The following is a 14,732-nucleotide window of genomic DNA, read 5'->3' on the forward strand; positions in this document are numbered from 1 at the left end:
ATTTTTGGACACCAGCAAAGTATGTCAACGTCAAAGACAAGCACCCCGAGAGTTATTTGAACATGCTTTGTGTCTCGGCCAGTCTGGATTATTCAGGAGGTTTGTTATCTTGAGTCTCCTTTATGCGTTTGTTCACACCGTCCCTCTGCTCGCACACAGAGTGACCAGCTTTTTGTAGCCCTCTGCCATCACTGAAAATAACCAATTCTATCACTCACACACACACACACTCACTAACACAGCATCATGTAAACATCTATTAAAACATATGCACATCAAGGAGAGTAAGACAAACATATGTTGTCTATACATTTTAAACATACACACAAAAATGTTCTCATGCTTGTACACCACACACACACACAAAAGAAAACACCCAAGAGACAGGGGTTGGGACTGGTTTCTGGCTATAGACAAATGTTGAAGTCCGTCCAGAATTCAGACAGCTGTGTCTCCCAGAATGTGAAATTTTAATGAAGTGTCCATAACAAGGACTTGACCTTTGACCAGGGCCTTTCAGTGCTGTGTGTCCTCACTCTGGTCCTTCTTATGGCCCGATGATGAGGACACATTCCTTTTTCCTCTGCTCATTCTTGGATTTTACTTTTGTTTCCTTGAAAGCATAACAGCAGAGGGAGTGTGTGACCGAGTAAATGCTGTATGTGACATTAATACCATTGGGGACAGCGCATTTAAAGCAGATATAGCGAGTGGATGAAATGCAAGAGAAATGCTGCAGGTAAAATCAGAATCTCATATTCAACTTGGTCCTGCTACTTCTGGGCTGCAGTTTTATGCATTACTAACCTTTAAGATCCAATTTTACATGTCAGATTCTATTTATATGTTTTGGGAAGAAAAAGTATAATTCTAAAGAGCGATATGAAATTTAATTAATAGCCTTAAGTGTAATAGTATGACATTGTTTGCAGCCCAGATTTATAGTGACGTGCGGGTAGATAGGGTATGTTTACTTTTCTCTATGTCCCCGCAACCCAAACCCCACGGCATAAATGATTGTAGGCTACCTTTGGACACATAATTGACTATCATTAGGTTCATTTACTGAGCTCAAATTGGTTGTTAACATAATAAACTGGCCATTTTGATCAACTTGTGTCATGTGTTACTTACAGCCACAGTCACGGTGTGTGTCACGTTGCATTTTAATTTAACAACAAGGTAGAATGTGCCGATTAAAAGATTTAATAACCCGGTGAGCCGTCCAGGGAACGCAGTGCTAATCGGTTGAGGACTCTCGTAAAGAATAAAGTCTAGGTTATTTGGCCACACCTGCACCGGTGTATTACATAATACAAATCTCACAATTCCGTTCAAGATTACATTTATCAGTCAATGGGGCAAAAAAACCCACGTTATGCAGACGACAAAGACAACTTTCTCCGTTGCATGGGTATAATGGGAAAATTCTCTTATTTATAAATTGTTGTAGCAGTTTAATGGCAAAGCCTCCTAAATTACTGCATTTCCACAGGGTTGCTTGAAATTAAACATTATACTGTATGTGTGCATCATTTCCCGTCAATCAAATCCCATTTGAATCCAGTGTGGGCTTGTCACTGAGACCGGTCGACATAATATAAAATATAAAACAACATGAAGATGAGATGAAGAAAGTATAAATAAAGATGACCAACCACCTTTGTAAAGATCTCACTTGCCATAATAGTTTTCTATACTAGAGAGGAGACAAAATAAGTTGAGTATTAGATTTAAAAAACAACTTAATACACCTCCCTTATGCATACTTGTAATTGAGCACCTGTTATTATGTAGTATTGTTGGGAGTAAAGTACTCTCAGAGGAGTAGATCAATTAAATACGCGTTTGTACAAGTATTTTGTTTCACACTACACAAAGGCAAGAAGGCAGGTCCACCACACAAGGCAGGAGTGAGAGAGGCTGTAAACTGATACTTTAGTCTAAGCACATCCTCTATGCTGGGGTCCCTTTTCTGCCAGGATCACACACACACACACACACACACACACACACACACACACACACACACACACACACACACACACACACAACACACACACGCACACACACACGCACACACACATGTCTGTGCACATACTCACATTCCTCTGCAGGCTCTGCAAGGGGCAGGCGCAGAGTGTGCTGGAAGCTTGGAACTGTTCTTCAGAGTGAGTGTCTCTCTCACTCTCCCCAGTTGTTAAGTCAGACAGTCAGAGGAGGAAGGGAAGGCAGAGAGACCAGGGGAGGTCTGACGACACCATCCCAACTTACACCGGCACCTATTTTAAATGCACAGACTAATAAATGCAAGCACACAGTCTGTGTCTGGCTTTGATTTACTGGAGGAACATCAAGATTTATAACCAAGCTGTCACTCTGCAAGAGATGTTTGCAACGTTTCCTGCCAGGATAAAAACTTAAAGGAGCTTTGGAAGCATAGCATGTGCAATTGTCCATGAAAGAGTCTGTAGCGGCTTTCAGTGCTGGAGGTCCAGTGTAAGGATGGATGACACATGTTCCAACCCAACGGTGTTCTTCACCGTTCTCTGATCCGGCTTTTAAGTGAACATCCAGCCACAAGGCGCAAGAGCAGCTAAAGACACAAGAACGTACTTCCCTGTAAGGTATTTCCCAGGCTGATATGATGCTGTGGTCCAACTTTGGCTACCACTTGCTCTCCCTGGTAACACTTCTGGTGATTGTGAGTTGCGGAGGAGGGGAGCAAAAGAGAGGGACGGATAGCAGCGCCAGCAGCACAGGTGGCAGCAGCAGTAGCAGCAGTAGTGGAGGAAGTGGCAGTAGTAATTACAGCAACAGACGTTTTCATAAGATTCAGCATGGCCAGTGCACCTATACATTCATCCTACCTGAGGGAGACGGAGTCGGAGGTGGATCCTGCAGGGACGCAAAACCCGGTAGCCCCCAGTACAACGCCAACTCTCTCCAGAGGGATGCTCCACCAACTGAGCCAGACTTTCCCAGCCAGAGGATTCAGCAGCTTGAGCACATTATGGAAAATTATACACAGTGGCTACAGAAGGTAAGGAGGGGCTCAGGTGGTAGGCACCTGTCTACGCGACTTTAATAAGGGGACTCAACTGTAGGCTCGCTATGTTTTCTCAGTGTCAAAATGAAACAGGAATGCAGTTGAATGTCCCCTTTGTAATTAGATCCGTGTTGACAAAGTTGGCCAATGAATGTCATCTAAAACGTCCCGGCATAGACTGCATCCATTTTGAAGTGGTCGCGCTGTAGTAAATAGTTGAGATATTAGTGTTCCTGTGGGTGTGTGGTCTCTGCAGAGCGTTCGTTTGCGGCTTCACTAAATAACTTGTTTTGGTTTCGGGATGAGGCTCTCAGACGAGACTGAGCAGTGTTTGCTGTTTTCTAGTAGTCGACACGTTGTTTGTCACTAGAAGAGTTTATGTGCTTTAGGAGCTGAGCATTTTTTTTTAACTGGGTAATTAATGTCAAAATAAGATAATAAGGAGTTGGAATTTGAAACTTCACAGATTAAAAAAGATGGGAAAAAATTTATCAAGAATAACATATATATATATTTAGTAATTGTGAACGGTTTCCCAGTTGTGGTCTCATGACAGCATTTCTAAAATGACAGAATAAATGTAAAAATGAATGGCGCTTAGGGCAGCAGTTGACAACAGCTGTTTTCCATGTTTATCATAAGCCGGGAATTTGGGGGAGATTATACCATAAAAGTGACAACATATGCATTGCATAATCTACAAGGAAGAATTGCCAACACAATTTATTCTACTTGAGCTAAATGATTTTGTAACTGTGCACATGAGCTAAATGGATTTTAATAATAATGGATTTTTTTATGTATGGATGCCACAGCTGTCGGATTTTTTTTGTAGCACCCACAGACATTTTGCACATCATGCTCTGTATCCACACACATCTATTTTTCCAGGGCAAACCAGCCTTTACGTAAATTCCACAGATGTCCAGTTGAGTTGCACAGAGCGTTGGTCACAGAGCAGAGGTATTTATATGTCAGTCACCCCCCCCCCCCCCCCCCCCCCCCCCCACGCTCTCCAGTGGGCTGTCTTTTTAATGGCAGGAAGTCAGAGAGAGCCCCCAGAGACGCTCATGATAGAAAAAGACAGAGAAAGAGAATGCTCTCCTTTATTTATTCAACACAAGGATGCGTGAGTGTAATTGCAAAATACAGACTCACAGAAAAAAATTAAGTATAACCCCTTCAATTTCCAAATTTAGAATAAAAACAAACACAGCCCTCCGTATATTTGACCTGATACTGTTTAATTACAGCTGAATGACAAAATTACAATTTATTAATAGACCCACCTCTGTGTTTACCATGTTCAAATATGGTTCTACTGTAATGTTAATGACTTGTGAATAGTGGGGCCATTGCTGATATGGCTTGGCAGCCACCCTGCTTTTCTAAGCCTTTGGAGACTTTGTGTCTCCAAAGAGGCTGAGACTATCTCTCTAAAATGAATACATGAATCAAATAAACAAACTTCCAAATTCTGCATAATCAGCTGTAATTGCTCTCCACAATATTGTCCTTCTCAAATAAGATTAGCAGGTTCCGTGTGTGATTAATTGCTTAAAGCTAATGGTTTATTTTCATCAGCAACACAGTTTGGCGTAGCAAGAAGCATATGCACACACAGATAACACCTGATGGATTTGATGGATTACAGAGGAACCAGGGGAATGAAATTAACCCTAACTTCATCAAAACCCTTAGTCTATTTATTAGCAATCAGCATGTTCTCCCCCAAAGTAAGTTACTTTAATTTGCCCGCTAAAGGTAAACTTTTCACTGCTCGCTTGGAAGGAAATAGCCATTTCTCATCAATTAACCAGGCAATGGTCACGGTGTGTTACAGCGAGATGTTGATTGAGTTTGTAATTAGGGTGCAGCACAGTTGGAGGGCACCCCGGCCTCCAGCAGATTCACAATTTCCCAATGAACCACAGAGCACATTTAATGACATAAAAATACAAACGAAAAGCTGTTTGCAAGTGATTTTGAGATTACAGCACAGAATCTGTGCAATATCAGCTTATCACTATGCTGTATGTCACTGACCTTATCTCAGTTTAGAGGAGGAATTTTTGTAGATGGTGTTTTTCAGTGTTTAAGACATTCACATTTGTCATAAGACTTGTGTGTTAATTCACCTTTATACAGTGTCCAACGATAAGAAGCATAAATGTTTCTTATGCAAAAGAGGTTTAAACTTCAGGCCTTTCAGACGCCTGAAACTAAAAACCAATCTGCACTTTTTTATTGATGCCTTTTTTACCATGATTTCAATTTGAGTCACACGTCAGAAAACCTGTGTTGCTGTACAACTCCCCAAAGTTATATGTGAGTCAAAAAAGGCCAAGGGTGAAATAACACCGGCTTTATCTTTGCTCAATGGACCTCATCCATCTGTGATAGTACAAGTGATACTATAAAAACACAGTGACAGCGTCAGTAGACCCAAGGTTTGACTAATGGGACCACTAGAATAACTTTTTCTTCTGATGTAAAAATGGGAGCACATGAAAACATCTGCCATCACCACACATTTTACCATGCTTCTTTTCTGACACATATATTTAGAAGAATTTAACTGGGAAAAGTTCTACTATAATGTAGTTTTTATTTCTAAAATCTTCATTGAACACAATAACATTTAATTCCTCTTGCAAAGATGCGTTCAATTGGAAAAGTGTCCAGCTATTGGTGCAGACATCTCATAGGGGACGCTTAAACACACCGTGGTAATTCAGCTTAATTACACTGCATGGGGTGGGGGGTGGGGCGGGGGGGGTTGACATCAGGATGCAGTTAACATTTTTCATTGGACAGAAGATTAAGTATCCTTGCCAGTCTATCTATCTTAATCATGCCACAGTTTTTACTGCTTGTCTAGGAGAATGTTCACCCTGATGTTGCTCCGAGTAGTACTGATGAAAGAGTAGGACAGAGGAGACCTTTTTAGATAGCACCCCCCCCCCCCCATTGCCATGGGTGCTCAGTCCATTGTGGGCGGGTGGACAGAGAGTGTAATGCAGCAAACAATTTGTCAGGAAGCATTACGCGTCTGAGATCTTTCCTCTCTCAACCCAGGGTAGACTACACGGACCCTGATAACATTCTTCACCAGTCAAAGGTGGTTCGTGTTTGTGCAAGGATTACCTCCCTGGGCTGCCTACAAGACGAGCAGCTTTGGCGAAGCTTGGCTCGAAACTGACCTGAGAGAAAGTGCAGCAGGAAACAAGCTAGTTCGCATTTAATAAACAGTAAGCATCATGGGCGGACATCAATACAATGTGGCGAGCACTTCAGTGACCAAAGAGCTTCGAAATTCACAACGCGATACTTCCATCGACATTTACAGACTCAACAGAAAACAACATGAAACGCGTGCAGGATACATTGGTCGTTTGCAGAATCAGCTTCTTGTGCTGCCTTCTTCCCTTTTGCGCATAACTGTCCTCACTGAGCTGTGATGAGCGAATGGCATCAGACTTATCAAGCTACCAAGCAAATGCTGTATTTCCTAAAAATGCCACGCAACGTTTTTGAAAAACAGTTGATAAAATTTTCAAGCCATTCAGTCAATAAAACATTGGAATAAATTCAGTACAAACCTGAGCCATTTGGAATTTACATGCAGTTTTCTGCTATTCCCCCCCCCTCCCCCTCCCCCAAAAGTCCAGTTTTAAAGCTGATGAAACATGCTTCTCACAGCATGTTCTGAGAATATCCTTTTCGCGTTCTTGAATAAGGGCAATGAAAAATTGGCACAGATAGAAGTTCAGCGAGCCAAAATTTGTTTCTGCTCCTGGGAGTCAGAGTAATAGATCTTCCCATTTCCCTCTTGGTGGAGACAGTAGAAAGTGGTTGAGAGCAGCGTTTCTGGAGAAGGACGGCCTGTGCCAAGCTAAGCTGTTCAACAAAGGGAGGAGGAGAAACTATCGCCCGTGTTTTATCCCTGTGAAATTCCCATCATTCTGCCTCTCATTGAACATGACTTTGCGGGATTGACAGCGGTGTATACCAACATGTGGGCAGCAGCACATTTTGCTTCTGTACTGGGAGTTCGTGTGACAAACATTGAATATGTTTCTCTACTTTAATGCTATCACAGGGCCACACAGCATGCCTGCAAACCTATCTATTTTAGGGGTGACTTCCTCTAGGAGAGTTTGTTTTCACTAAAAATCTTGTCCAAAACCAACAATCAGATGATGCAGAAACACAAGGAAATAAGAGGAATAAAAAGTTCATCCTTTCCTGACCCCAAAACTTGTAAAAAGGAAACCATAGAAATTGCTTAAGGACACTTCTGTAATGACTTCCAGAAAAAAAAAAAAGTTGTCTTGCTTGCACTTTGCTATGACTGAAAGCAAATAGGAAACAGAGCTTTCTGTTTCGCATGTCATGGGAATAGGGAAAAACATTATCACTGTGTTGCAGTATTTCCACATGGCCCTGGAAATAAAGTCCAACACTGTTAATGTTCCTGATTGACAGGAAAAGGGGCATTTAGTAGTTTTGTCACACTCAATATGGCTAGACACTTAGTTTAAAGACCCCTGCCTTTCATTTCAGAACCAAGTTTTCAGTGTAACCAGTGGCCCCAAACACACACACACACACACACTTTTTATATTTGGCAGACAGGTACTGTACACCTATGTCTGTTTAATGCTCCATAAGCGAAGCAGTGAATTTCACGGCAATTTGCTGAGTGCCTTGAATGTGTCCTAGTTTACCTTACTGCAGCCATAAAGCAAGCACAAAGTTTCATTTCCATCATTTATTTTAGTAAATCACTCTCAGGTGGGCACTTTGTATTGGATTTATTTCATTTTAATTACAAGGTTATGCATTAGTTGAATGCATTCAGGATTTATGGCGTCCCTTCTCAAAACATCATTGCAAGCTTGTAGCTTGGCACCTACTGATGCATCTGTGGAATACATTGAGAGTTTCCTCTGATGCGTTTGTGTTTCCATGCACCCTTGAGCGCATTCATTCCAGTAATGGCACAAATTTTTCTTCATTTGGTTGTTAAGATATTATAAATGTAGGTGCTCTGCAGTGTATTACTCTGTTCTGGTCTGTTTAAATCTGCATTTACTCATTTTTTTTTTTTTGGCCACTTTGAGGTAGGCCAACAAGGTATGAATACAAAACCGATGCTTTGCTCTTAATGCTAAAACAGACAAAAATCTAGATTCAAATTCATAGAGTCTTGTCTGAGCTCCGCCAACTGCAGAAGTTGGCACTGGCACTTTATCACAATAAAGTGCCAATAAAATGCGGCACTGTCTTCACCACCGAGTTGCTAACTTTGTTTGTCAGCTTTGGACGCATAGCTTACAGTGTGTTTATTTTACCTATTTATTTTTTTTCTAAGAACAGCCGCCTGCAATGATTAAGGCAGTGCTGATGTGAATAATGAGCTTACACCCAAACATTAAACCTGCTGGCTGTAAAACCAAAAAAGCAACGAGCCAAAAGGTGCTAGATTGCTCGGTTACGCTCAGGGTTACCGCACACTTGGCTAATTGGGTTTGTATCTGTGAAACGTCTGTCAAACACAGTCATGTGATCCATTGCTAATGTAAAAATTTTGATTAGAGCAAGCTTTAGGGTGCCGTGTTACGCAGGGTGTATTAGCATCAGGTCCGGAAGTATAATTTGAATGTTTTCCTCTGCTGTGGTGTTTAAATGTTTTCTTACATGGCTGAAATAAAAGCAAGCGCTTTTTCAAGAGAATGAGTCTAAATAATATTATTTTGGGCAGGAAAATGGAAGTCGTTACTACTGAGCGTGTAAGTTATGGTCAGAAGAGTTGCCAAAAGAACAAGGTTCATGGCTGTATCCCTGCCTCTGCTAAGGTTGAGTGATTATGAGGTAAATATGACATAGTAATAGCTCAGATAGAGCAAAACATTAGACATTATAGTCAATCTGACTCCACAGTTAGTGGGCAAGTAATGTAGTGTTATCACAGCCTGCAGCACATCACGGCTGAGTTTGAATTTATTTCAGTCGCTGAACCGAATGTTATCTTTGTAGTATTTTGGTTTTATAATGACTCCCGATAAACAGGGCAGATGATAATATTACTCACCGATATCTGCTGTTAGTTCTTTTCCTTCAGGCCTCAGACATCAGATGCATTTAGGTTGTGCACTGTGGAGTAAGTCAAGTATACAGGAAGCGAAACAAAAAAACATTTGAGAATTTGAGCAGCTTGCACTGGATACCACAGGACGTCTACACAGTGTGATTTTACAATAATGTGTCAGTCACTTTTTTACAGCTGCTTTGCTTCCAGGAAACGATAACACTGATAAAACACGCATGTCTTGTAATGCTGATTCTGGCAATGAACAACAAAATGAAAGTATAAATATGCAGAGTTTTGATGCTACATGCCTCATTCTATGTTCTTTCAGTTTGCTGTAAGTGCTCCCACAGGAATCTCCTTTAATCTGAAAATTATGATTCCAAAACCTAATTGTGTGAATACTGGGAAGTGGGGAGAAAAATTCCTGAAGCTCCCCACATGCTGCTTCTGAGGCCGACTCTCCCCACAGCTCTCTTTGACTCTCCTCGGCAGATGTTGCGTTCTGAGTGGACGTCTTTGTATGTCAACGCTGGGGAGCCTTCCAAAGGTTCATGAGGACAGAACCAGTTCACCTTTTTTGGAGTTCATCCATGTGGATCCTGTGTTGCTATGATTTCGATATGAGAAACAAAAGAATCACAATCAGATGCGGGAATCTGAGAAGAAGAGGCCCTAAATTTGTCAGAGATGACGGGAAGAAAGTGAAGGTGAAAAAAAGGAACGGAGTGCAAGATATTGGGTGAAAGATAAACAGTTTTAGTCTCTTACAGTGTGGTCTAGATAGATCTTCAAATGACTAATGGCTGGCTCCATTGTTTTTGTTTAGTTCTAGTGGTGCTGGGATTTGAGCCGTTTGTTCTTGCTGCCTTCGTGTCACATCCAGGAATTATCTCACTTGTTTACAGTAATTAAGCTTTTTTTTTTAGTTTTTGGTATTTCCAAAACTTACAATCTCAGACCCACACATGGTACACGAGCTATGTAGATTGGTAGGTTGATTATAGCCTGTGGGTGGTTTGGACACTTTGAGAGTCTTAGGTCTTGGTTTATTGGTTAAGTGCTGTGATTGGCCCAACACCTCATTAAGCCTGTAAACAAAAGATTTGGATGCATATTCAGACACAAATACACTCACAAATCTGCATATATGTTTCACAAACAGAAAAAGAATCTTAATGCTGTCCAGAGCTCTGTTTGCCTCGTCTGGGACACGAGCCAGGCTTCTGATTTTCCACACAATACAAGGGTCGGAATTGGCACGAGGACTGCCAACACAGTAAACCGGGTTACCCCCCCATATTTCTGATCTCCAGCTGTGCAAAACTATCACCCTCAAAACATACAGTGCAAATTATCAGTCTTGAGAAAATCTCTGACAATGTTGAACTTCAATCAGATTTTCTTTTTTCAAATCTGGAATGCACTTGGTGAAACTGGTCATTTCAGAGTCGGTGGTTAGTTAATGGAAAACACCTGCTGTGCAGCAATTGAGGTGCTCGGTTTGGAATAATATTTAGAGAAATGATACATCAATCTACATTTCGCATCTCGAACCAAATTTTATACATAAACTCAGGATAGTGGCTCATTCTCATAACGTTTTTACCATTTTAATTGTCGATAGGGTTTAAATAGGTGTAATTAATATACATTTGTTAAGACCCTTAATTTTTATGAAGTTGTCTCCAAATTTACCACTAAGTTTACCTAGAGACCGGAGAAAATAGATACCCTCAAAAAAGAACAGAAATATGTTTGAGTAATATGAACAGAGTGTGTTTACTTGTGTTAAATGGTTTATTATTGTTCAGTGTGTTACAATAACATGCTCAAAACAAATTATGTTTACTTTATTTGACTAGATGCAGATTGAGTGCACATTCGTATTTTTGGGTGCATATATACACAACCTGATGACCTTGTTTACAATAATGACATGATTTGATTTTAATTCATAGCATTTTCATTTTCATTCAATATTTGACTGTTTTGTTGGTAGAGTGGCCGCCTACCGACCATAGGGTCAGAGGTTCATACCCCCTCTCTTCCCGACCACATGTCAAAGTGTCCATGGGCAAGACACTGAACCCCCCAACAGCCAATCCCCATCCCCTGTTACGGGAAGTCAGACCTCGACCCAAAAGAATCAGCACACAAGCAGAAATGGGGAAGTGAATAAAGTTTAATAGGATGACCAGGGGGCAGGTGAGACTGGGAAAATTACAAAGGCTGGCTCGTTGAACTAAAAGCGCCTCCCAGAGAGCGATACTGATTCAAAATAGGCAAACAACAAATGCGCTTTAGAGGGCGAGGGGTAAAGCTAACGAACACAGGAGACCAGTACTATATGAAAAGTAACCTAACAGAATAAAAACAAGGCGGCTACACCAGTGAACAGTTTAGGCCTGAGTACTTTCACTGGAAACAGAGAAAAAAACAAACAGACAGACAGGCAGGCCGGGAGCCGGACAGGCCGCAGGCCTGACAATCTCAAGCCCGGAGCGGCCAGGGGAATTCCTAAGACGCACCAATGCTGAGTGTGCGATTAGGCAGGCTTAAAAAGTTCACACTAATCAGTCTCCAGTGTGGGAAGCTGTGCATCCCTACACAGCGCCGGTCCGGGGTGTGGCAATGGCAAACAGGGAGAGCGGCCACCCTGCACAGAGGGAGACAGACTTTGACGGCTGGGCCTTGACATCCCCAGCAGTTCTACCCAAGCCTGGTAGAAATTGGGGAGGGTTGCGTCAGGGAGGGCATTGTCTAAAAATTGTGCCAAATCACCATGCGGACTTATGATCTGCTGTGGCGACCCTGAACTGGGGCGGCTGTAGCTCAGTTGGTAGGGCAGTCGTCCGGGGTGGAATCAGTTGTCCGATTCCCGGTTCCTGCTGGCTATGTGTCAAAGTATCCTTGGGAGAGACACTGAACCCTGAAGGTGAATGAGAAGAAACATGATAAAGCGCTACTCTGTGCTATACTGCACAGCCCTTCAGGTATAATATGAATGCTGCAGAAAATCATTAAAACTGGTTAGACTGGGGGAGAAAAACCTCCACAACCAGGCTATTATATGACTTCACAGGAAGCTTTAGCAGCATGTTCTTAAAACATGATGAAATACTTTTGAGAAGGTTACACATTGTAGCTTTAAAGGTGCTGTTGTGTTCTTTTACAGACCAGACGTTGTGTTCATGTTGTTCACTATTGCGTTTGTGACAGGATGGAAAAATATGTATTGCAAAAAAAAGTTTTGCATTCTTATATTGGCTTCCTCTTAAAAGCAAGTAAGTTTATTGCAAAACAAGCCCTAAAATGTGCTGCAGAACGATGACCTAACAGGAACTTGCTCATAAATCTGTCATTGATCAAGCAGTCGAATGTGCTTTTTGGTCTGAGTTCAAAACCAAATAACAAATGGTTACAAATGGTTCTTGAAGTTTTGTTTTTAACACAACATGGTTGCGACAGTTTTGAGATGGAGAGATCAGTCGTTTTAGAGGCCGGTGTGTGTATGGTTACAGACAAACCTGTGTCACAAAAATGTCCATTTGCGTATGATATGTTTTGGTGTGAGTCTGATGGAGGAAATGCCTTTTAGTGGCCTCTAGAGGATTGGTTAAGATGTTCCTTCTCTGGGCTTGAACAGCCATAAAGTGAAGCACTGATATAAAAGAGGCTGTTACATTTTGTCAGTGGCTTTCAAACAGCCCCCCGAATAACATGTAAACAGCTTAGTCGTTCATGATAGCGGAATGGGGGCAGCTGAAGGCACAACAATAACAGATGCGTCCAATCGGAGAAATGCTTTTTGAACAAATTAGTATGAGACATAACTCGTCCGCTGATGCTCCGACATCACTCCCCTGGCACATCTCCAAAACCGCACTCATCACCCCTCCCGTTTGAATGAGAATTTAGAACAGGGGATCCCTGACTTCAACAACATTGTCCTCTAAAAGAGTGGGTCCAAGGTTGGACCGAAAATGTTAATCCGTTATTCAGCATTTATCTGTGAAAACTATGCAATATTTCCACAAAAGGGCTGCGATTTGGATGAAATGGGAATAAATGTTTGGCCACACGGTATTTAATGCCTTGTTCTTAGTTGACCTGCAAAGTAATGTGTGCGCAAAACCCGAACCAACCCCAACTATTGTGCTCTGCCACTAAAAATGTGTACAGGTCTTCCAAGGGCAATTAACTATGTGTTGAGTTGTGCCCGCTGTGGGAGTCCCACGTAGAGCCGAGTGACTGATTTGAAAAGTATCTTTCCTAGAGTACATTTGTGTGTTATTTTCTGCGGTGTATACAGTGTGTGCCTATTTGGTTTTATTTTGTCTTTTTGTCCATAGCCCGCTGTCATTTTTGTGTGATTGTGTTTTGTTCCTTTTGTTTTTTGATTATTTAAGCTGCAAGAGCCCCAGTTATTGTGTCCTGTGGTCAACTACTCTCCCAGGCTGCATATACACAAATTTATAACAATTGGTTTATGTATGCCAAATGTGGAAAAGATTAGATAACTTTTTTATTTTTATTTTTTTCACTGGTGAAACACTAACAGTGTAAATATAACATTTTTCTATCATATCACATGATCTTCATCACCAGCAGATGGAGTTTGCTTTGATGCTTTCTCGAAGTCATTTTGGCGCAAAGGTTGAGTTTCAACGTGCACTATTGATCTTGGAAGCAGCAGTTTATTAAAAGGAAATCTCAGCTCAAGGTCCATTTAGTACCTGGAACATGGTAGCGGATTTCAGAATCGCGCTCAGAATTACACTATAAGGCTGTTTGTTTTTTCGCCAATATATTGCAAGATCTTTGCACAATGATCCCAGTTTATTTCCGGAGTTTATCATTTGATCAATTCCGTGGTCTGGCCTTTTTCTTAAGACATCTTGTGCACTTCAGCCCATGAAATGCAAACATAAATAGAAAAGGTCAGAAATAATTTCATTCTATTTTCCTTGGTTTTAGTTTATTGCATTGTTTTCCAAGAGAATCGTCCAAATTTAAAGTCAATTTAACAGATTGTACTGTCGGCTTGCAATGTTTGTTTTACCACATTTTTGATGAGTGATTCACTTAATGCATTATCCCTCAGTTTTTCTAGAAAGAACTGTATCGCACAGAGCACTGGACCAAGAAAGATAGAGAAACATGAACCTTATCAGTATTTTCATCCATCATAAGTGGAAGGTCAAACCGCAACAAATGTGTCTGATGTTGCAGCATGTCAGTAATACACTAGTGGATATGGATGAGCTTCACACCATCATTAACAGCAACATGTGTTTTCCTTCTTTCCAAACCCCAATGTGTCACTGAGTGTCACTTAGGAGAAAATCAGGGATTTATTTAAAAATGCACACTCCATACTGTCTTCTAGTATCCCCAGTAGTGCTTGGACTGGCCAGTACACACCAGTACGCAGTACTGGCAGTTGCAACTTTTACTCTTTGGCATACTGTGAGTTTTTTCTTGCGTAGCAGCACTTCTCACAGGCTGCCCTTCCCGAGTTTAACCTGCCCACCAAGATCTGCATTCACTGTGCAGTGATAATGTACAGGAGGGCGAAGTAAGCTT

At 41.4% G+C, this 14,732-nt stretch overlaps 1 protein-coding gene across 1 annotated transcript in view; it reads left to right on the plus strand.

The window, feature by feature from the left end:
* The first annotated feature begins 2,142 nt into the window (after window positions 1-2,142).
* Window positions 2,143-14,732, plus strand: part of angpt1 (angiopoietin 1) — a 49,179-nt gene continuing 36,589 nt past the window's right edge. Inside the window, exon 1 of the mRNA XM_067496541.1 lies at window positions 2,143-3,043. Within this exon, the coding sequence (XP_067352642.1) occupies window positions 2,645-3,043 (399 nt within the window). The 5' untranslated portion in view covers window positions 2,143-2,644. The remainder of the gene's footprint in view (window positions 3,044-14,732) is intronic.

The sequence above is a fragment of the Channa argus genome, chromosome 1, assembly GCF_033026475.1.
Source record: "Channa argus isolate prfri chromosome 1, Channa argus male v1.0, whole genome shotgun sequence".
Taxonomy (NCBI): Eukaryota; Metazoa; Chordata; class Actinopteri; order Anabantiformes; family Channidae; genus Channa; species Channa argus.